Raw genomic sequence first — 23,963 nt, forward strand, 5'->3', positions numbered from 1 at the left:
ATCCATCAAGGCTGGACAACGTTCTCATTCCAGCTGACTCGTACACTTTCTGCTGTAATTATTATGTAATCAAGAATTTATGAAGCAGGTTAGCACAGTGGGATTCAAGAGAAATGGACTTGAGGTTCACATGTTCGAGTTAACACTGTGGCTCTCTGACCCAAGGCACCAGGGTGACCCATTGCTCCCAGTATGTGCAGTTAGGAGTAACATCCACAAGGGGATCAATCACGTACGTTTTCTTTCATTCAATTGTTATACTTTTGGGACATTTTTGCGTGACGAGACATTTGTCATTTGACATTAGTCTTCTTTGTTTTCTGTAAATGCTTCCTCGTGGCACGGAGTACTGATTGTGACCAGCGTTTTCTCATTCCTCTGCCAAGGCTCTGCGTTATGCAATTAATTTACTCCAAGGGAAAGCTGGAACAGCCCAGTTTTGCTCAGTATGATTATACCGCTTAATAGAAAGCAGTTTGTTTCATGCTATTGATGATTTCCTGTCCCCGCTCTGCATCACTGTTCACTTTTTCCACTGTGTTTCATCTGGTAATGGTTATTCAAATTTTAATCCTTGAAATGCCAATCTATTCTCCACAAGCTGAATACACTTTTTTTTTAGATCGTCCATGCCTCATTAAAAACTACATTGTGCATCAGTCTCTTTTTGTACAGGGTGGCTGTTGTTAGTGCTGCTGCTAGCCAAGGTGCTCAACTACTCTGTATGACATGTGTCATGTCTACATATTTGTATTTGATTCATTTTTACTCTTTGACCTCCCATTGAAATTCAGGGAAAGTTAAAGGGCCTCATGATGCCATATTATGGCCTCGGTCTGATTCAGAGGTAGGACTTGTTTAGCAGCAACAATGCACTAAAGAGGTATGCACAAACATGTACGTGTACTTACCAATATTAAAACTGTTGTTATTGTATGATTGCATACATCAGTGTGTATGCACCAGCTTGATGATTAGACCTCTATATTGAAATCATCTTTATCTTTTAAAAAGGAAACTGTACATTGTACAAATGAGCAATTATTGATGTCGCTTTTTCGTCTGCAGCCTGAGTACACTGCCAGCTGTAACTCTGAATCATTCACTTTGACTTTAAAACAAGTGAAGGGTCCATACATGAATTCTACTCTGTACTGTAATGAAGCACAAATACCTTTGGAAATGTAATATTGCTGAAAACTTTGTTACATGAGATACAAGAGCAGACACGCTTTTTGTGAAGGGTTAGGGTTGGAGATAATTACATCCCCAAACCAATATATTTGGGTCAAAATGAACAGAAAAGCAATTTGTATTGTGTATTAAACAAATACGATTTTTGTTTAATACAAATACTATATACACACAACACTTCCTATTGCTCAGTCACATTGTTATACACACTGTGGTAATATTTCTGTGGCATGTACCTGGTGGCTAGTGTCATGGTCAAGGACACACTAATGGTTTCTATTAAATATGGGAAAGAATGCTGTTCATACACTGTCCCTCTGGATTGATGACCTTCTAACCCACTTTTTCATTTTTTGGCCGCCCATGCAAGTGTTTTTTTTTCATTTGCTCTCTTAGAGGTCATTCCCCCCTAAATGGTTGATTTATTCTGGGTTGGGTTGACATGGATGTCCGGCAGAGGTATGATGTAATACTCCTGATCTGTGTTTGACCTCAATTACTTTACAGGGTTTGAGAAAGGCTTATGTGTCACTATACATATCGAGAAAGAAAATAGGTAGATTTCAATGATCATGACTCAGAAACCCTTGTGGCTAAAATAATTCAGTGGAATTAGTGAATTGTTTTGTCTTGAGACTTTCATAGACTTAATATTCTTGCTGGATAAGCAGCGTTATCAGCCTCAATCAATTTCTTGCCTTCTCTTCCGAATTCCTGCTCTACGGTTGTTTATCAGTTTGGCTCCATTTAACTGCAGCCTTTCCCCCTTTTTTCCTTTGTCCATGCATGTTGGTTCTTGCATTTCTAATTCACTTGTAGTGAGTAAAGGTCAGTGAGTCTGCTCTCCCCTGTAGTGCTGTCAGAGTCATGTCTGTTACAGAGGTACTTAAAGGCCCTGGCCTTTTTGCAGCTGCCCTAATGAGCGAGACGCACAGCGAGACGCAAGAGGTTGACATCAGACACAGATAATTCACCCCTAAAGAAGCCACCTTTGTCTCTTGTAGCCATGGCAACAAACGGATCTCCATAAATGTTTTCTTCCTACTATGTCTCAGTTAAAAAAGATTATAATCATCCATCCATCCATCCATGTATTATATCAAAACTCCTATCTTCAGAATGTAATGTAATATAAATGTGAAGACAAATTAAAAACAAATAAACTCCAATGAAAAACTGTAACTGCAAGTATTATTATGAAGGCCTCCCTGATTTAATTTTAATTACATTTTTTTCATTTAACACAATCTTGAACTGCGAAATTCCGCCGTGAGTCTGACATTAATTAAAGCGTACTAATGTGAGATGAGATGCAACACATGTGATTTTTAGCGTTAACAGTGCGAGTTCCAGTTGTGAATTGTGAATGTGGCCAGCGCTGCTTTACCTGAAGTTTGAAACACGTGTTCTATTTAATCTGCTGGTAAAATGGTTCTTACCATTATAAGAGATTGATGGTGTTTACCATCCCCTGCAATGTAAAATAATTCTGCTCTCTGGCAAGTTGTGACCTTTTAGTAATGATCCCTCAAAAGGAACTACCCAGTGGAACACAATCATGTTGTTTTGGACTAAAAAGCAGATTGTGTGTCGTTATTATGTTTTACACAAAGTGAATGTGTTTCTTGGGTCAAGCTTTTACTGAGACTTGACACTGTTATTCAGTTGTGCTTTACTGAAGTTTCATATCTAATTCTGGTGTTGTTGATCTTTGTGTTCATAGTCCCAAGACATATTTTTCTTAAAGTGTAATTTAAGATATTAGATTATGCTGCTTTTGTGTTTTCCCAACTACAAGTTATGCTTGTTATACAAGTGATAAAAAACATCATATTCACTGAAATGTTTCATTCTAGTTCACGGCCATTGACATTGCTATCAGTAGCCCAGTGGCATTATTGTCTCAAATCTTAATTGGAGCTCATGATGAGCTGTGTTACTGCAGTAATTGGATAGAGGTCTGTATAGGAAGTATGTTGAGAAGAAAGTATGTAGACATCCTACTTGTATGTCTGAGGTGTCTGTAGTATTGATTAGTATTGTGCTTAAGTCAGCATGAAATCACCTTTGTAATACAATTTAAAGTGCTTTTCAGGCTTTCTGCTTTATCGTGTGTTCTTATGTATGTGATGTGTGTAGCTCTGCTCTGTGGGGGTGAAATCCCTCCATCTGCTGTTCAGGCACCATGGATTTGCTTTGCTCTGACTCAGCATTTTGTAGCACGCACGCAAGCATGCACCCTTTTCAGTATTCAGTGTCATTATCTATTAAAGCAAGAAGCACTCTCTTTTTTTATTTCCATCACCTCCAGTGTTTCTTTATAATCACGTTCGGCCAAAGCTCCGCCTATTCAGTTTTATCTTTATAACTCGCAATCAGATTAAACACCTGCGCGCACACACACACACACACACACACACACACACACACACACACACACACACACACACACACACACACACACACACACAGGGATGCCATCAAAAATAGAAATGAAATTGCAGCTGGGTCAGTTTCGGCAGTATCAGTAAAGGTTAGCAACTGTATTACAGAAGAATTTCTTTTGTGTTTCTCCGTCCCTTCCTTTGACTTACCTTCTGGCCCTACTCACTCTCCTACAACTCGCACGTCTGCAATCGGTTCAATTTTCCCAAATAAAGCCTCTCGTGAAGAAAATCCATTGTGTGAAATGACATGACACGAAGTTCAGATTGTGTAAATCCTGAAGGTTGTATTCCTCACTTGTTCTCGATTTTGAACTTACAGAAGTGAAAAAAAATAGGGACGGATCGAGCTATTTTGTTTTTCACATGGCTGTGCTATCAGTTTTAATACCTATATTTAAAGACATAATACCTATATTAAAGCACACGTATTCAAGCTATTTAAAGGAATGCTGGTGCCAAAAGATTAGATTAGACTCTTGAGAGCAGGGCATAGACAGAGGCAGAAGCATCAGGATTGCTGATTTGTTTTTCATACCACAAGTGCTGCCTTCTTTCTCTTTAAACGTTACACTTGTACACAAATATTGTGTGACATGCATAACATTTTACTTCTTGTATTTATATGGATTGTGGCTAACTTTTGTAAGTATCTTTTCAGTTACTTTTACCAGTATCTAGCGCTTGTCTGTTTTGTAAGTAATTTAGGTTTTAACTAAAGAAAATAGTCCGAATTTGTCATGTACTTTTACTGTGATGATTAACTGTACATGAGCCCCTCACCATACACGAATGGATGGACATTGTCAATGACATGTACAGATGGAAAGGATAACTTAGACACTTTATCTCCAAAAGGATAAATTCACTAATAACCAGTTTGAATGAGTAAAATTGAAGGAGTGACTTTGTCGAAATAGTATAACCTCACTGTCAATTTGAAATGAAACCCCAAAGCCAACGAAACAACAAACTATGTATCTCCCGATCTGTTTAAAGTTAGCTTGTTCTGTTCTCACTTTATTTATATTTTATTTTCAATTTCCCTTAATTTGTCCTATCCACCCTACATGTATGTGTATGTGTATGTGTGTCTGTATATGTGTGTGTGTGTGTGTGTGTGTGTGTGTGTGTGTGTGTGTGTGTGTGTGTGTGTGTGTGTGTGTGTGTGTGTGTATATGTATATTATACATAAACAAAAAAACATTTCATCAACTTCAATTTTGATTTCAGTCTTAATTTTCCTTTGATAAAACACTAACTGTGTTTGAAACATTGTTTATTATTTAACATGAGTTGATTCTTTGGCGTACAAGAAGTTATTACTGCTTGTCAGAAAGAAAGAAAAACTGAAAAAGAGGAAAAAAGTGTACAGATGTGCAAATCTGGAAGATTACTTGAGACTTTTAGAACATGCGTTAGATATGTCAAAGTTTTTCTGTATGATTGTTTTATTTAGTTTAGATTACTTTCTACAACGTCATTAACAATTCTATTCAGCTACTTTACCATTTAGAAAGAAATAAAAAAAAAAGTTTTGGTTTGACATCCAACAGTGCTGATGGGACCAACTTTTGTTTAGCTGCAATATGAAGACAGCGAGAGTTAATTTCATACATCCCTGGACGTCTGCTCCAGCTGTTGCAACAGCTGTTGTCAGGACAAAAATGGAGCAAGCTCCCCCTGAACACATGATCATACACCTCATATTGCCGTAGAAAACACCAATGCAGCAGCAGCTTAGTGATTTTTATTTTTTGCATGAGCACGCATTCATGAAAGATTGGATTGTTAAATGTTTTACGATGTTGTACAGAACTCCACCGCATTCTGTCGTATTTTATCAAACTTGGTGGTCCAATAAAATCAAGAACACATGTATTAACCGTCCAGAATCTGATACTCAGTTGTGAAGACTTCAAGAAGACTGTAGTGCCCCAGTGTCTAATGCATTTTTGTATTTGTGAAGCAATTGCATGCGAGTTTTGTCTTCCACTGTCAGGATATATTTATTTTACTACAATGAACCCAGGACAAATTTTTAGCTTATTGCCTAATTTTATGTCATTGAGGAAATACTGTATTCATCTCAGTTAAATTCAACTTGATTTAAACAACCCCAGTCACAACAGTGTCATCTCCTCACACATGAGATGGTGATTACATTTTGAGAAATAAACCAACAATAAGTTCTTATAACAGTGGAGAGAATGGGCAGAAAACTCCTTAATAGCAGAAAGCAAAACCTGGCTGCAGGACCAGACTTATAGGTAAAGGCTGTCTGCCGCACAAAGAACAAAACAAAGGACAGCAAACAGCAAATTAACAGTAATGCAGGGTAATGGGACCAGGGACCAAAGTACCTTCAAACTGATCAAAATAATGTGTGTGCACAAGCCATCTTCATCAAACTAACCGATGTATCTTCAGAGGAACTTAATGAGTGAATCAGCCCTAAAGTTCATCCCCACGGCACTGGAAGCTCAGCGAATGCACATCTCAACAGGAGTACAGCTTTGTTCACATTAACAACAAATCTGAATTTAGAGATGCATTGACAGTAAAGCATCTGTTACTAAAGGTGAATCCTTACTTGCACAAGACAGTACAAGGTTACCTAGGTTACAGCTGTAGCAGCTTGTGTAAGAAAATGGTCCAGGTTTCAAAGGAGGGGAGCTGTAAGCTCGCTTCACTGTGATTTCAAGATGAAGCAGCACTCGGACAGTGAAATGATCAGCCGTGTTAATATGAAAGTAACAGCTTTTTTCTGATTTGATGGCGCCTGGCTGGTGTGAGTTTTGTATGGTAAGTGTCCTCATGAAAACTCAATAGTAATAGGACTTACGTTCATTCTATGATTTGGAACGTTTCTCTGTGGAAGATGAATTGGGGACCATCCATATGTCTGGGAGTCCCTCGCCATTTTTCTGTGGACATTACAAGAAGCCAATTGGATGAATACATAAGACTATGACTGGCTCACTTAAAATTCAGGTCTCAACAAATATCAGTTCCAAACTGTGTATTTAGAAGTGTGAAGTTTAGGCTTCAAACAGATTTAAATGTGATCAGTTACATTTCATTTGGTGCAGTTTGTCTTTTGGTCTGCGGCTGTTTTGAATGAATTGTTTTGAAAACCAATTATGTGACTATTACATCCTCACAATGTGACTGTATATCTTAACAACATGAACGATCATCATATTACATCAGTTATACAAACATTGGCACGTCTTTTCGTTAACTCGTTGTTTTCATCACTGTACCCCCGTGTAGGAGCTGGAGGCTGGTCCCCCCTCGTCTCAGACAGATACCAGTGGTTGCAGGTGGACCTGGGCAGGCGAACCCAAATCACTGCTGTGGCCACGCAGGGTCGCTATGGCAGCTCAGACTGGCTGACCGCCTACCTGTTGATGTTCAGTGATACGGGACACAACTGGAGGCAACATCGGCAGGAAGACAGCTTAGGGGTAGGTTTATCATTTTAATTATATACTTAGAACTGGTCCGGGGGTTGTGGCCAACTGTGTTGAATTCATGGTAATCTGCCATGCTGATATCATTTTTGACCTCGAGGTGCTTCCAGTTGAAAGATTATTATTCTGCTCTTCCACATAGACAGCTTTTAAAAGAGTCCTGTGATCAAAGCACATACAATATGTTTTTAAATGTGGAGACAGGTTTCTAATTTTCACGTTAATGCAGAACCTTTATTTATTTTATTTGATGTTGTTTCTTCTATAGGATTTTGTTTTGTTGTTTTTTGTGTTTAATGGCATTGTCAGCTGCCAGACAATCGTAAACTGTGTTATTATTAGCAAAGGAATACAATATAAATTTTTTTTGCAGAATAATTTCCTTTGCAAAGTGAAAGCAAAGACTTACCTTTGAAACACACAAAGTGCTCACAGTTTGGTGTTCATGGACGAGAAATGGCATGCTTATATCAATTTTATATCAACTGTATCATTGTGTCAGAAACAGACAATTGAGGTTTGCTGGAGAGGTTAAATCAACTTGAACTAAAATACATGTGGCCTCACTGTCATGGACATATTTTACATTATCAGTGGGGATTGGTACTGCCTGCAGCAGCAAGTTGACTCACAAGGAGTCTTTCACCCTGTATTAATAATAGATGGAACAATGAAAAGAATCGGGGCAGTTTTCTGTCTAGGGGTATGGAGCTACTGTCAAAGAGTTTAACCTCCAATGACAGGAGGCTGGCGTAGTGCTGTTGTTCAAAAGACTTGGTACAGTAGAAAAAGTCACAGCTTTAATTCCTGCAGCAGCAAAAATGTCCATCACTGGCTTGCAAAACTGCAGAATGATCACTGACCTGTGAGCCATTCAAATAAGGGGGGGGGTCAGCAGGGCACATGGCAGGAGGACTTGAGTACCTTTGAATTGTCGTTGCTTTGCATGTTTCAGGATCTTTTCTTAAAAAAAACAAAAACTGGTCAACAAAATGACTTATCAGCACCAGGCCAACTGCTTTTGTTGAAATGACAGGAAACCGCTCACTTACTAATCAACATTAGATAGTTCAGCAGCATTCAAGCATCTCTTGCCTGCTTTGTAGAGGAAGGTGCTGCCTTCTCATTACAGCCTAAAGAACAACTTTTCATTGCAATACAACTCGTTTTATGATTATTCCTTTGAGCGGGATACAAGCTCTCCAAAGCCTTTTGGATTATTGATAAAAAGAGTGAGTGTGACTTTTCGCAGCTTAAGAACTTGTGAATTTGACACTCAGCCTGAAATGTGTAGATCCAGATCATCTGGATATAACACTGGAGTGTTACACAGCTTCACATGTTACCAAAGCAGCTTGGATTCTCTATCGGGAAGCAATTTACTCTACAAACAGCAAAAAGTAGTATCATCTTCTCTCTAACATCAGTCCCTGATGTATCATGCACTCCCCTCTCTTCTCATTTTTTGAAACGTTAAACAATTTAGTACAATGTTTTGCAGTTTCAAGGTGTCTGTTTCATCAAATCAATTCAGTTATACACTTTTAGAGTTGTATGTTTTTCATTGTTCAGAAGATTGATGGAATGCGGCGAACAACAACATTTGAGTTTATACGGCCAATGAACTAGTTAAAATATAAGGAGTTTGTCGAGAGTGACACTCGTCATTGTAGCTCCTGCTAGGGGTGGGTATGGTACTTTCAGTACTATCGACAACTTTTGTCAGTGGACACACATGAAAATGTGTACTGTACCGGCATATACTGCGCATTGCAAACTTTATACTACATTTGAAACATATTTCACTGCTTTGTTTGGATGAAAAGTGGGAAAAAATAATAGCTCATCTTTTTGAAGATGTGTAGTCACTGTCATGGTCCCTGCGCCAGTGTCATTTAGTCAATTTTAGTATAATTTTGGAATTCAGTCACAAGAAAATATGCATATACATACAATACATGCATATGTATACGTATAAACAAATAATGAGATTGAGATGTGAAACCTCTCCCAAAATCTGGTCTGAAGAGGTAAAACTGCACAAAAAATATGTTGAAGAGAGACCAAGAGTCAGGCAGAGCAAGACAGACAGACAGACAGACAGACAGACAGACAGACAGACAGACAAATTAGTGCGACAGCTAAGAAATGAAATAGACTGCCCTCACACAATCACACATGATCACCCCTAAGCTGCATTCAACTGTATAAGACATGATTTAAACGGATTCACATTTGAACTATGGCTGATAATGTAACCTGTTTTATTTCTATCACTTAATGACAGAAAACATAAAAAAATATATGGATCTACCGTAATCAGTTATACGCGCCAACATGGAACATTTTCCAGTGCACCTGAATAATCAGTTTCCACCATACGGATCATACTCTTGTGACACTATTATGTTCAATGTGTTCAGTGTTATATCTTGTTCTCAATGGAAATGAAGTGAAAAGTTGAAGGTTGTCAGCTGTGCTGGCCCAGGTCAGGGATTTGGTCGGTGGCGGTCATCCGGGGAGGTGGCAGAAAGCAGGGTTGTTGATTTGTTCTGGCTTTGTTCCAGCTGACAGTAACTATTTGTTTACTTCAATGAATTGCTAGTTTGCAAGCCAATTCCTCATCCTTTTTTCTGGCAGGTCCTAGCAGGCAATGATACTGATGCATGAGAAGCATCAGACAACAAATCACTGTGTGGAGAGTGACTGAATTTGACAAGATGTTAGGTGAAACAAATGAGAGTAGTTTGCTGCCATGAGGCTCGGTCAGTGGAAGTATTTGGTATTAAAACTGTTGAATGAAAGCATAGAGAAGAGCATGGCTGTGTGCAAAATGTGCAACAACAAATTTATGTATCACCAAAACATTGAAGTGTTTATATAACCTCATGGCTGCACATGTAGCCAGAACACAGGCTCTGAGACCAACAATAAGTTATAGAAACAATCCTTCTGTTATATTCAGACATGTAAAACCCCCAACATGATTTTGTTGTGTAAACATGTGAAAGTCTGTTTATGGAGTTATGATTCATTTGAAAAAGCTTGTTTTTGTAACAAATACTGAGACATGGTTTTTTTTTTCCAAGTGATGAAAGCACCTAATTAAATATGATAAAATATGATTAAACTACCTTCTGAATTCAACTAAACTGGCTCGATACCTGTAGCCTCTGCAATGACAAGGTGATATAATAATGAAACAGTGAGAGGGAAAGTGTAGCAGGGAAACCCAGTGTTGAGTTCTCACGTCTAAATGACTGTCCCAGATGATGTACGGGTCATTCACTTCATCAAAAGAAATACAATTTTGTTTGACAGTAACTTGTCACAGATGCTGAAGGTGCAAAAGCTGATCAAATTATGTTGAATGACAAAATTCAGTTGTTGGTAATGATAAAAGATTCGATAACAAAATAAACTTCACTAATTACTCAGACCTTCCTGTCACTAAGGACCTTTTTTGGAGGTGATTTGCATTTTTGTGGCATATTTACCAAAGAAAAATAAAAGCACAAGCTTAAACTGTATTATCATCATCTGGGTTTTTTTTGGGGGGTACCGACTAAGTTATTCAGCCACTGTTACGGATTCTTTCTCATTTTATCACCCCTCCCTCCTCATCTTCGTCTCATTCTCAGCCCACCTCCATTCCATTGACTGAAGACTTGTCAGAGGCTACACATATTTCAAAGATGCTCAGGCAAGTAAATGAGATGCTGCTCTCCCCGGCCTCCTCAGCAGGAAACAGAGCCATTTGTTGAGCTTAACGCTCCGCTGGCCAGCCGGCTCAGCCCTTCAAAGTGCTGAAGACGGCACTGAGATCACAATTATGCAGTGCCAGGGAAGCCAATTTCACTCCTGTAGCCACATCAGTATACACTCAGCATACTCTCTCTCTCTCTCTCTCTCTCTCTCACACACACACACACACACACACACACACACACGCTTTTGAGTAAGGAGGACAGACACAAGCAAAGGCCCACACTTAAACACAACTCACCCCAAATGCATCTTGTATTTTCTTTACATGTGGGAGCCTGTCAACAACAGGAACAAGTGCATGATTCCCACAGGTAGCTGATTGGGGATAAAATAGAAGAAGCCATTAGTCTTTTAGGGAGGATTGGAATGGAGGCCGAAGAGTCCCAGAGTTATTGATCACTGGTCAGAGTTTGGGGAGAGGGAGCGACTTTATCAGCAGTCAGGATCGATGGCCTCGGTGAGCTTGAAGTTTCAAAATGCAGAAAGAGTGTCCAGGATCAAGAAGGTTAGATAGACTTTTTTTTTTCCACACTAGCTATACATTTCTCTAAGTACTAATGGTACATGTTTTAACCCTTTCAGTGAAAATGTGCTCCCATCAGCTTAAACTACATTTTGTCATGGATTTCAAAGATTGGTCCAAAGAATATGAGAGGACTTTTGAAAAGGAATAAATTGACTTTGTAGACATCTTGATTATAACCCTCAACCTACATATTTAATACCTAATGGTCCAGTCTGAGGAACCCCAGGCTTGTGTACTACAAAGAGATTTTGATCATCTGCACTCCTCTAACAAGGAGAACCACTCTCTGCAACAAGCGGCAAAAGAACAGCTGGATGTACAAGAAGAAGCCAACTAACTTGTAATTTTGCTTGTGCAGGCATTTCCAGGCAACAGCAACGCCGACACTGTGGTCCAGTACAAGCTGCAGCAGCCTGTAATTGCTCGCTATCTTCGTTTGATCCCACTTGACTGGAACCCCACTGGGAGGATTGGACTCAGACTAGAAATATACGGATGTCGATACAGTAAGTCTGCTCTCAGGCTGCAACTTCTGCTCCAAAAAGTCAATATGACATCGTAAATTTGTTGAGAATGCGTCTGGAGTTTCAGTAATATTTTAGTTTTTTCCATAGCATACATTGTTACTATAATCATTCACTGCGTAACAGCGGCACTGTGACTTTGATCACATATCAAAGCTGCATGAAATTATATTGAAATTTGTTGTTCCCCACTGAAACATGAACAAAGCATTTCTGTCCCGCAGTTATAACACAAATAGCTTGAACCACTGTTTTCTATTTTTTCCACATGACTGATACTGATATTTTCAGTCACTTTGTTATATTGTGGCCATTCTATGAATTGTGGTTCACTCAGGAGAACACATCAGACACATGTCCTCATAGGATACATTATAATACGAGCGGTTAGTTTTAAGGACTAGAACTTCTTTGTTTGGTTTTTGAAAGAGATGATTTATACTAAATGTAATATTAAAACAAATCACTGGCGTTCTCACACTTCTGGTTTACACGCCAAAGCGAGTTCAAGCATTTCAAGAAAAACACAGAATTTTGGGTTTACTGACTGTATTTGAATAAATGTGACGAGAAACCAACCTTGATGACAACGCTGTAATGTAAATAGTTGAAGAGACTTAGGTTTTGCAGCTTCCTCAAAATAATTACATAATGAGAAACAAGCAAAGCACATTGTTGCTGTTGAAACTGTAACAATAATATCACACACATGAATCTGTTTGCTTTTGTTTTTTTTGATTTGTGGAAAGTACAATATCCACACTTTATTTGTACAGAATGCAACAAGAAATGGAAGCAAAACAAAATGTAGCTTAGCCTAGCGTATATAATAATAAAATGCAAGCACTTCACTTCTAAAGTAATACCAACAACCTTACTCTTCATAAATGTCCTGAACTAAACATCAGTATTTAGTTTAGGACATTTTTGTTGTATGTTTCTATTGTTTATTTCGTTTGATACACATGTCTGGTGTTGCTTTGATGAGACTTCAAAGAAAACCATGAGCCAGGGAAGAAGTACAATTCAGGTCAAGAGGGTAGTGAATATTATGAAACTAAATCTACTTACTGAACAGCTATTGGCAATGATTGTACCATTGTGTCATTAGTCATTAGTAAAGAGCAGGAAATCTATATTTAGAAACTTGAGTGGTGTTTGATACTTTGGACCGTGCTTCAGTGGTTGCATGAAACCCTTACAATTATTATTCTGTGGATGGTTTGAACAGGCAATTCATACATAATTCAATATTTTAGAATACTTTAGCACATTATATGACATTTAAGTAAATGGTCTTCTGCTTCTATGTGTACTTTGAAGCGTCAGATGTCGCAAGCTTTCACGGCAGAAGCAGCCTCGTCTACAGAGTGAACGGCAGGCCGAGTTGGACTGCGATGGAGACAATTTCTCTGAAGTTTAAAACCTTGAGAAACTCTGGGACCCTGTTTCATGCGGAAGGACAAAGAGATCACAGCCTCAGTCTGGTGCTGGAGAAAGGAAAGCTGTTGCTTTACCACCAACAAGGTAGGCCACTGAACTCCTAAGTCTGAAATTGATGCCTTATTGAATATTTTCAGTGTGCACTGAGGCTAGGTAAAAAAGATAATTTCACTTTACCAATTGTAATGAAAATTATATTTAGTTTCCATTGTTAGTTATTTGCATGATTCACCGAAAGTTATTTGCAACTTGCCACTGCCAAGGTTTTGTTTTATGTAGTTTGTTTCGAGCGTGCCATGTTATCTCAAAGTCCAGAATGTGAAACATAATGTCATATTGGTTTGAGCTTAAGACGGGTTTTTCTCCTGAAAAGTGGTCCTGGGTCTGTAATGCATTGTCATTTTGATCGTTCCACACTGACGACCGACCCGGGTTAAAATTACAAGAGATACGCTGCTTCACCAAGTCACAGTCAAAGTAACTTGATGACACGTCCCTTCAACCAATGACCGAGTTGCATGTCAGTTTAAAGATAGCATTATTTTGAAATCCCAGTGTTTTGTCGAATGACAGCATGGCGGACTCAGAAACAGTAGCCTGTTGGATGTGATTCAAGTTTTGCAAGAAACATTGACTGTGATGATACCGAGGGAATGACAAGCCAGCTACAGGTGCTGGTGTTGTTAACGACCTGCTCAAAGGCTTTAAATGTCACCCCCCCAAAAATGGTCAAAACCGAAACGCAGTCAGATAAAATAATTCTCAGGTTTAATCAATGAATGTGAAATACAATATCTCATTAACTCGATCAGCTCAATAAAGGCTTTTAATGTTGTGTCCTCTCTGAAAAGCTTTGAGAAAATAATTCTAATAGGCTGCAGCAACAGGATAGCACTGCTGACACATTTGGGACCATAGCAAGGAACAAACATTCTCAAAAGTTAAAAATGAAAACTGTGGGGAGAATCAGGTCGTCAGCACAAGGTGAGGAAACCGTTGTCATGGGAGATCCCCCCAACACTTGTGGACCTGTGCTGACACGGCCAGGGAACAGTCTTTGTTCATCACTTGAAACAGTGACGTTGACGTTCCACCGAGGACACAGGATGCCAAACTGCTAGAGCTAGCATTAGCAGCCAAGCTCACTAATGAGCCTCTTTTGGGAGGCAAGTTCAAAGCTCAGCAGCAGTTTCTTCGTCCTGCTGTACTGAGTGTGTGAAACGACTCACATCTCTGTCTGTTTGTCCTCCTGTCACACTGTGAGCCGTCGTATCATTGGAAACCTATTTTTTTGGGGGGAAAAACAAAAATAAATATATAATGAATTCAATCCATTTTAGACACTTGCTGTCGTGGCACTTGAACTAATTTGAAGTCCGCTCTGGTGAGAACGGGTAGCTTGGTTTCAAAAGTGTGTAAAGAACAACAATGATCAATGTCCAATGCGCAGCTTGTCCTTGGATATCAGAATCAGAATCAAAATCAGAATCAGCTTTATTGGCCAATAATGTTTTACATACAAGGAATTTGGCTTCAGTATGAACAAACTGTGCAAACTGTACAAGTGTAAACATTAATAATAACAGTAAGCAAAAATATAAACAAGTAATTAGACTAATATGCCCAGGGCTAAATAAGATAATGTACAACAGTGCAGTGGTGAGTAGTGCAACTAATGATGAGTAACATAAGGTAATAAGTATTTACAAAATAGAGTGGCGTAGATGGTCCTTAAAAATAAATAATATATGATAGGCCCAGCCACAGTGACGGTTAGTTCAAGGTTATTTCGCAGCAGCAGGTCTGACAATCTGTGACTATAAGTAGTGTTCATCAGAGTGACAGCCTGGGGGAAGAAACTTCTTGTGGCGGGTTGTTTTGGCGAACAGTGATCTGTACCGACTGCCGGAGGGGAGGAGTTTGAAGAGTTTGTGTCCGAGGTGTGAGGCGTCTGCATATATCAATCCATTAATGTTTTTTTCCACAAGTCGAACAAATTGATGCCTGTTATCTCTACTCTACTCAGCCTGAGTTTCTAGCGAGTCTGTCCAGTTCACTGAGCAGGGTTTTTGAACATAAATGTCGCGGCACCTTAACCAACTGAAAGTCCGCCCTGATGAGGACGGGTTACTGGTTTTGACGCGTTTACTGGGGAAACAATGATCCAAGGTCCAAAGTGTGATTTGTCTTTGGATATGACCAATTTATTTGTCATCAGATTACAGCAGTCGATACCCATCATCGCCTATTCAGCACAATATTGAATTCCATATAAAACCAAATAAACTTTTCCTCGGACTTCGCCGCTCACCCTGACCTGCCTCCCTGACTCGTTCCAGAAACTGTTTGCTCTCCACCTCCTGCACGCCTGGCGTCAATTACCTGAAGGCTTTATAACCTTGCCCCAGCGCCACCTAGTGGGTGAACATAAAACCTACTCATAAATCGAGGTTACAGGCGAACACAGAATCATGAATAAATAAACAACAAAACAAATAAAACACAAAAGTGGCTCCTACACTTGCTTTATCCAGACTAAGGTTATGGGCGCTGGAGCTTATCCAAGTTGTCAGTTAAGAAACATGACACGGAAATGTCCAGTATGTCCTCTTGGAGAGGTACTTGACATAATAATTTAGAGGCTGGCATAGTGATTGACGCTCTCACATCAAAGGGTTCAAATCTGCTTGTTGTTTGCATGTTTACTTATGGGTTTTCTCTGGAACTGTCATGAGCTTTCTTGCAATAGTAAACATTTATATTAGGTTAATTCATGACATAAATTTGGCTGTACATGTGATTGTTTTGGTATGTTTCCACTATGTTGAATTGATATAAACTGAATGTACCTTAGCTGGGATCAGCTCCAGTGGCTCATGACCAGGAACTGAAAAAGGTGGGATCAAAGACCAAAGGATGGACAGAATGTTTGTTGTATAAGATTCTGTTATTTTTCTCATGTGCACCATTTCGATAAATCCATCATATTTGGTCTGCCTCATAAATTTAATGGTGAAAATATAAGTATTATGAAAGAAACAGTGATTTTATTTTTATGTATCTCCCAGGAATAGATCGCTCTGTGTTAATCATCATCAAAATGGTCCAACATGTTCTTCAAAGAGACCACAAGTTGCAGTTATATTTTATTGGAACACTGAATGTCCCTTTTAGTTCACAATGTTCTTTTGCTTTAATTTGCACCTACAATGCAACCGTACCCAGTACCTGAGAAGATTTCAGTCATTCTAACCTATGACTTTCCAGAGTGTAATGTACCATGCAGATAAAGTTCTTCAATTTTCAAAGTTTTCTAAGAAATTGTCACCATGCAATACTAAATGCAGTTCAAGGCTTGAAGCTTTTTTCACTCTCCAAAATCTTACTTTTATGCAACAGGTTGTGGAGATTTTTCCTCTGTCTCCACATTTTGTAAGATATGTCAAGCTTTATTTCTCTAGTCAATATCTCACCAAATGCTCTTATCCCAGATAAACTAAACATGACAGGATAGACATTTTAATTACGTTGAGGTATTTAAAGAGAGATGGATTGTAATTTTCTGCATTTTATGTCTCATAAACTAGTTTGGTTTTTCAAAATACAAAATCTTTCTTTTGTCTTCTGAAAGGTACTCTGTGCTGTGATGACTTTTTGTTTTGTCAAAACAATTTCCCGTATATGATAACTCTCTGCTTTTTCCCCTTAAAGCCTCATATTTGATCCAATTACACACCTCCCATCACTGTGATAACATTTTTTTTTTTTTTTATAGTAACAGACAGCAGTTAGGTTTTGGGGATTGCTGCAGTGTCTCGGACAGACATTGAGGCTCTGTGCTGTCGGGAGGCAGAAACTTTCAATATTTGAATTTAAATGAGTATTTTTCAAGTTCATTTGGGCGTCTTGCCAATAAACTTTGCAGCTCTGTCTTTCCATTCCTTCGTGTTTACCGCTTTGAAAAATGTCATTTTAATGCTTGATTCGTACACTATAATTATGCTCCCACTCAGGCTTCATAGTTCCTAGCATCGCATCTCTATATATGGAATTCAATATGTAGAGCATTTTGTCCCCATAATGAAACGGTGTGAGCTTCTAGTTGGTCTACATCCATCTGCTGATTCACTTGCGTGTTTGTTAGATGTGATTTTGTCAGACTGCTGATTAAAATTAAGGAAAGTCAGGGGAAGAATTCTTCTTTCTGCGTATGCCTGCTAGCTCGCTGCAAAGTGTGTTGGTTTATTCATGTTTCCACCAGTTCTGCTGGCAAAACTAACCGAACGAAGTACAAGTTATAATTGTGACATTTCATCGGTTCAGGCATGAAGAAGCAAGTACAGTGGTGTTGTCGACTGGCTGCACGAGGAGAGAAAAAAAACACATTTTACGAGTTTTATTACTGACTTGTTTTTGTTTTCCCAGACACTCCCCGAGTTTTAGCCAGTCTCTGTATTTCAAGCTGGTTCTCACTCAGCTTGACGTCCTCTCTATGATTCTCTCTCTTTTAATCTGGGATGGATACAGGCAACATTTGTAAGGGATGAACTGTGTGGAGCACAGTGGGCTGGCACCACATAACACGGTGGTCTGTGCTTGCACCGACTCAAGCATCATGGGGGCATAGGGTGTGTGTGTGTGTGTGTGTGTGTGTGTGTGTGTGTGTGTGTGTGTGTGTGTGTGTGTGTGTGTGTGTGTGTGTGTGTGTGTGTGTGTGTGTGTGTGTAAATGAGGTTAAACCTGAGGTGTTGTTGGGCTGCCAGGTCATCATATTATTACCATATGGCAAACCTCTTATGACCCACGCCATGCCAGATACTCCAGCAGCGAGAGCTGGAGTATCTCTCAGCTCGCCATTTGTTCTACTTTTGCAAAGACTGAAGGTTTTTCTCTTCACTTTATAACTAGGATTGCACTTTTCTACCAGGAATAATAAAAAAAAAAGGTTCGACTTAAAATATGTTTTGAAATACGAAGCTTTCTCTGATAATAAAGCTGTGTTTTGTTCTAGGGTGAGATAATCGATGGGAACTGAAAAACAATGTTGTATTTTCACTCATTGAAAATGTTGGCATGTGAACTCAGAATTGGGGACACAGTTCTCGGACAGTGTTTATTCAAAAGACAGTCAGCTTGAAGTAGGATCACAAGAGCGAGAGATCATATCAAAATGAAGCAAAAACAATGTTTAAAAACAGGCGAGAGGGATTCCAGGCATGAACAGGGTACAAGTAACAAGATGATCTGGGGAGCACTATTTCACTGGCAACACAGAGCCTAAATACTGGGTTGTTAACAAGACACAGTGAAAACAGTGACATAAAGCTGATTCTGACATTTACCACCAACTGCATTCTGTTGTTTTTAATCATATGTTATCTGAATATTTTTAACATAATAAGTCAAGATGTTTGGGGTGTTAGGAGAACTACATGCAAAACGTGTGAGCATAAGATTCAAGAGTTCATGTGGAGTTGCCTATAGAGAGCCAGGCTTCTGAGTATCTGCTCTTTGCAACGACATTACTGTTGATCTGACTTAAATGTTGCTGCAAAGAACGTTTCAGTGTTTCAGTGATTTGTAGTTTTATTTTGTTTTTTAACACCGTCTATACACTATAACACTGCCGCGGTGGCAGAGGTTGAAAAGGGTGCTGGAAACATTGGCAAGATTTTGGTCTAAAACCGCTGCTTGCATATTTGTTTTTAACTGTGTTGTGAAGCACGTTGTGGCTTTTTGATCGTGAAAAGTGCTATATAGATAAATGTTACTTTGTTACTTACTTACTTACTTCTGTTTCCACGTTCATGGAGTAAAAATGTCGTCCCTCCATATCCCTAAGGTACACTGTTGGATTCACATCTGGTACCTGTGAAGGATATCAGAGTTCAGTGAACTCATTTTAATGCTCAAAATAGCAGTTTCAGATGATCTGAGCTCGGTGAGAGAGTTGGCCTGCTGTTACATTCTCAATCTTAGTTAATAAATAATATTAAAAAATAACATTTTAAACTAAATTTGTCCTTACTCAAGACATATAGGCAGGTCTAAGGCTGTATAATATACAATATATAAATATATCTTGATGATCTGCAGATAAAAATGGCAACCTGCAACAACCTGCAAACAGCCTGAATGTCTTCAGATCAGTACTTCATATTAATCTAACCCACATCTCTTTAAACAGACATAATTTCTGCTCTCTTTTGTGTAACTTCTAAACATACCCTATTGTATTATTCTTTTGTAATCAGTTTGCTGTTTGTCTTGATCTGTTTATGAGCATAATTGTTAGTATTTCAGGGCCAAATGTTTAGCAAACAGAGCTGCATTATATTGTCATATTGATCTCGGGAAAACGTCTCTCTCATTTAGTACAAACATTTCTTTCAGTATCTTACTTCACAAGCATGCACACGCACAGAAATCCCTGATCCGCACCCTTTATATTTCCCCCGAAAATAAGTCTGAATTTGTTTGTTTTCAGCTGGTGTATTTCTCTCTCTGATTCTATCCATCCCACACTCTCACCCTGTCCTCCTTCTGACACTTCATTTCTACATCCCCATAATAAAAGCAGAAGACTGTTCAATCCCCCCTTGTTGGGAAGGGGTGAAAGACTATTATTTCCCTGGTGGTATTGTCTGGGGTATGTCAACTGCAGAGAGGTGTCATCTGCAAAAGCCATCAGTCTGACACCAGCTCCCTGAGTGACGCCTGTCACATTTCACTGCTCGACTGCAGTTGATATTCAACAAAGTGCAAACGAAACTCTGTGAGGCTGAGAATTGTAAATATACACAGGCTGTTGTAACAGTGCAGAGATTAGTTTGAACTGTGGTGATTTGGGAAAGTGACTGTCATCGGAAGACAATGTTCTGCCTCAGTGTTGATACTGTGAGTTTTTCTTCCCTCATGACAACTTTGTTTCTGTTTTTGCCCCTCACCCTTTCTTTATCTGATCTTTTCTGTTTCTACATTGTGCTATATCATAGATTTTCTTATATGTTGTCTACGACAACGGTTTTTTTTTTCAGTAGCTTTTTTAGGTGCATGCTTTTCTTCCTTTATCCCCCTCTCCCTCACCAAGTCTCCCTTCCTTCCCTCCTCTTAGTCTCCCAAGAGTTTGCAGCCTGCAGAAAGAGTAATTTAGAGCATTCACCCTGTGCCACAGTATGCTCCTTCCACTGTCAGGGAAGAAGAGAAGACAAGGCAAGGCAAGGCAAGACAATCTCAAACCAAACATAATACCTGAAAGGTTGCACATTATTTTCATAGGACAGTGAACAACACTCTCTTACTTATCTTTCCCCCATTTGACAACCTGATCCTGTCACATCATGACAAAACAACAGCAGAGAGAAGAGCTAAACATGGATTGTGCTCATCAACACTGAGCATTGGTTTTTACATATTGCTTGTAAACATGCAAACATGAAGCTCAACCGGAACCAATGGCTTTCTTATTAGAATTATTAACCGGCTGAATGGCAACAACACTGCCGACAGGCCAACAAGAGCAGATAAGACAGGCAAACAAATAAATACAGTGAGATATTAGACCCACTCTGTCTGCCTGTGGCTGTCCAAGCAGTTGGAATAAACTGACCGGCTCATTAAGATTTATGTCTGCTATCCAAAAGCATCCCATTTCCTCTATGCTTTACATTTATCAAAATGTCAGTGTGCTGTAATGTACCCCGCTGCTTCATAATTCTGTTCAGTTCTGAAGCATCACCAGGACACTGTAATACGCAACAGCAAATACACTGAGGGCCACTGTGTCCTGCTCCGCTGAGCTCTGGACGGATGGTGTTAAGTATTGCTGAATAAATTAGGATGGCATCAGAGAGGCATGCCTGGCAAGCTGCATGTTAAGTGGAGGACCTTCTTTTTTTCTCTATGCTTGCATTATTCAACCCATGCTGGCACTGTTGTTTTCTGGTTTTGTGTGTCAATCCTAAAGTTAAAAAAAAGAATATGTTGCATATGTGATATGTAATCTGAATGAAAAAAACGGGATGCACTGATCTGGAAATCACAGATGCTTAAAGTTTTACAATTTCCTTGAAAAAATGAATTACTCAGGTAACACATTTTCTGCTTCTGCAGTCTCATCACACTTTCCACCATTAGTCACATTCACCAACTGGAGCACACACTCACATCACAGTGGTGACAGCTGCCCTACAAAGTGTTTGCCCACCGTTGGGAGCAAACTAGGGTTCAGTGTCTTGCTAAAGAACACTTGTCAGAGCAACATGGAAATTCAACCACTGGTAATTGGATTAGAAAAATCAATTAAATCTCCTTTAAAGTACTTGGCAATTCGGTCTTCACAGAGTCAGTAACACAACACCAGTATGTAAAAAAGCAACCAGAGCAGCACGTATCAGACATGAAGCTGAACCATTCTGCAAAAAGAATCTTATGAAAGAAAAAACACACAAAAAAAGACTCATAATTTGAAGTCTGTATTTTGTTGTGCATAAAATTTGTAGGTGACATGTTAATATATCATCCCAACATTTTTCGACAGGTTGTACAAAGCATTAACCATGTTACAATCAAAAAACGTCAACACAATCATGTTTGTGGTCTTTGCACACAGTGACAGAAGCTGCAAGGATATGATCCCCAGGCATTTGAGCAGTGCTGTTGAAATGAATCTCTCAGGACAAACTGTGCCAGTTTGCAGAGAAAATGTAAAACTGTGGTGATCACTGTTACATTTGCACAGACTTTCACTTTGTCTACGGCGATGTGTGTTGAGTATCCAGGAGTTTCTGTCCTAAACACACTCATAAGAGCTTTAGAGGAGCCTGAAAAAGCAAAGATAGACAGTGTGTGCATGTGTGCGTGTGACTTTAGGACAATCATGTGCTTTCTGCTGTTCGAAGCTGCTCAGAAAATGACATACATCCAGAAAGCTGTATGCAATTTGCTGTTTTCATTGTATACTTGATCCCTTTCCACAAAAGCTGAGGCGGTGTCATATTCACCAACGTGGAGGATCACTTTTTTGTGTGTGACAACACCCAGTTAGAATTTGAGAACTGAGAGGGCTGAGGGTATCAACTCATAAAGCCTTGAAAGTGAGATTTTATTTTTTTATCATTGCTTGATGTATGATTTTACCTCCCTTAAAGCTCAGGGTCTACCTTGGAATTAATTTGCTTCACAAACTATTTTCAGGGATTGGAAGGCTCTGAACTGCAGCCGGCTCACTGGAACACCTGAACAGTTTTACCATAAAGTTGAATGATCTATACAGAAGTTGATTTTACATTGACTTTCTACAATAAGCAAGCCTTCTGCATTGTTGATGCTGGTATATGTGAACCAGCTATCCAAGCCTTATGTTCTGTGAGGCATAAGGCTCTGAGTGAGGAGCTGTGATGGATAAGCACACAGAATGTGTTGAGATGAATATTGCCTCAAGGAACTGTCTGAAACAACAGACTCCTCCAAAAAAATGGGAAACTGATGTCGAGTGCAAACCCTTGAGCTTCACACAAGAAGATTAAATATTAGTCCATCCAGTCTGGATAAATTAAGCAGTTACTGTGGTGTAACATGATTGTGTTTCTGAGACTTTTGGTGTTCTCAGGCTGAAGTTGCTTTCCAAGTCGACCCCGGACACAGGACTCTTTGGCTGGTAGGGGATGTGTGATAAGGTTATTCCCCCAGACCAGTTCCTGACAACATGTCAGCAGACTGTGGCAGGCGTCCAGCAGCAGCTGAGTCAGGCTGGCCAGAGAATCCTGCACAAGGAAGCAGAAAGAATCCTGCATCCTTGTAATTCAGTAGTAATGGTTCAATAAAGGAACACATCGATATCACTGCAGGCTTGGCTGTTTATGATTACGTGGATCCATGAGTCTGATATGTGATGACATTAAAACATAAAATGTATGAAATAAATCTAGCCCCCCCCCCCACACACACACACACGCACACATATGTTCTGTTTTTTAGATCACAAAGTTTGTATGAGAAGTCGGGTATGGTTCCTTCAGGACACGTTTTGTGCATAAGCAACCTTCATACATGAGGCCCCTCATTGTTCTGTCAGAAAGAAAGTTCTCTTCATAATTAATGCCATCTTTTCCCTTCTTCTGGGCATCGTTTGATCGGCAGAACACCTTTTTCCCTCCCAGAATGTCCTGCGATACACAGTTAGATCCACCAGGGTTGATTCTGTCATCAATTATGTCCTGCTACCACTTTGTAGCATCATCATTTATCACGCCCGGCACTCTTCCCTTTCAGCATATGGAGACGTGCACGAAGGGACATGAGGGAAGGTGACCTCGGTGACCTTCTCATGGTTGAAACAAAGATGAAAGTATATTTCACAGAACCTGCAAAGTTTTTGTGACTCGTCTGTTTTGAAAAATCCTCCTTTAGATTTTCCTGCTATTGAAACAGACAGCTTTATCCTGGAATCCTTCAAGTAAGTTTGTTCTTGTTAAAATTGTGTTTTGGAGGAGGACACATGGGATGTTGACCTTGGAGAGTTTTTGAGGTAATAGTCAGATCTTCAAATAGGACCGCACATGAAAGGATATATGCATTAGATGGAGAC

The 23,963-nt window shown here is 39.3% G+C and overlaps 1 protein-coding gene across 1 annotated transcript in view; it reads left to right on the plus strand.

Annotated features, from left to right (window-relative positions):
* Positions 1-23,963, plus strand: part of LOC308137179 (contactin-associated protein-like 4) — a gene marked incomplete at both ends in the record, with an annotated part of 104,882 nt that overhangs the window by 28,596 nt on the left and 52,323 nt on the right. The window contains 3 exons of the mRNA XM_080505756.1: positions 6,915-7,108; positions 11,767-11,914; positions 13,256-13,459. Coding sequence (XP_080361882.1) covers positions 6,915-7,108; positions 11,767-11,914; positions 13,256-13,459 — 546 coding nt within the window. The remainder of the gene's footprint in view (positions 1-6,914; positions 7,109-11,766; positions 11,915-13,255; positions 13,460-23,963) is intronic.

Source organism: Blennius ocellaris (genome assembly GCF_963422515.1).
Source record: "Blennius ocellaris genome assembly, chromosome: 12".
Classification (NCBI taxonomy): Eukaryota; Metazoa; Chordata; class Actinopteri; order Blenniiformes; family Blenniidae; genus Blennius; species Blennius ocellaris.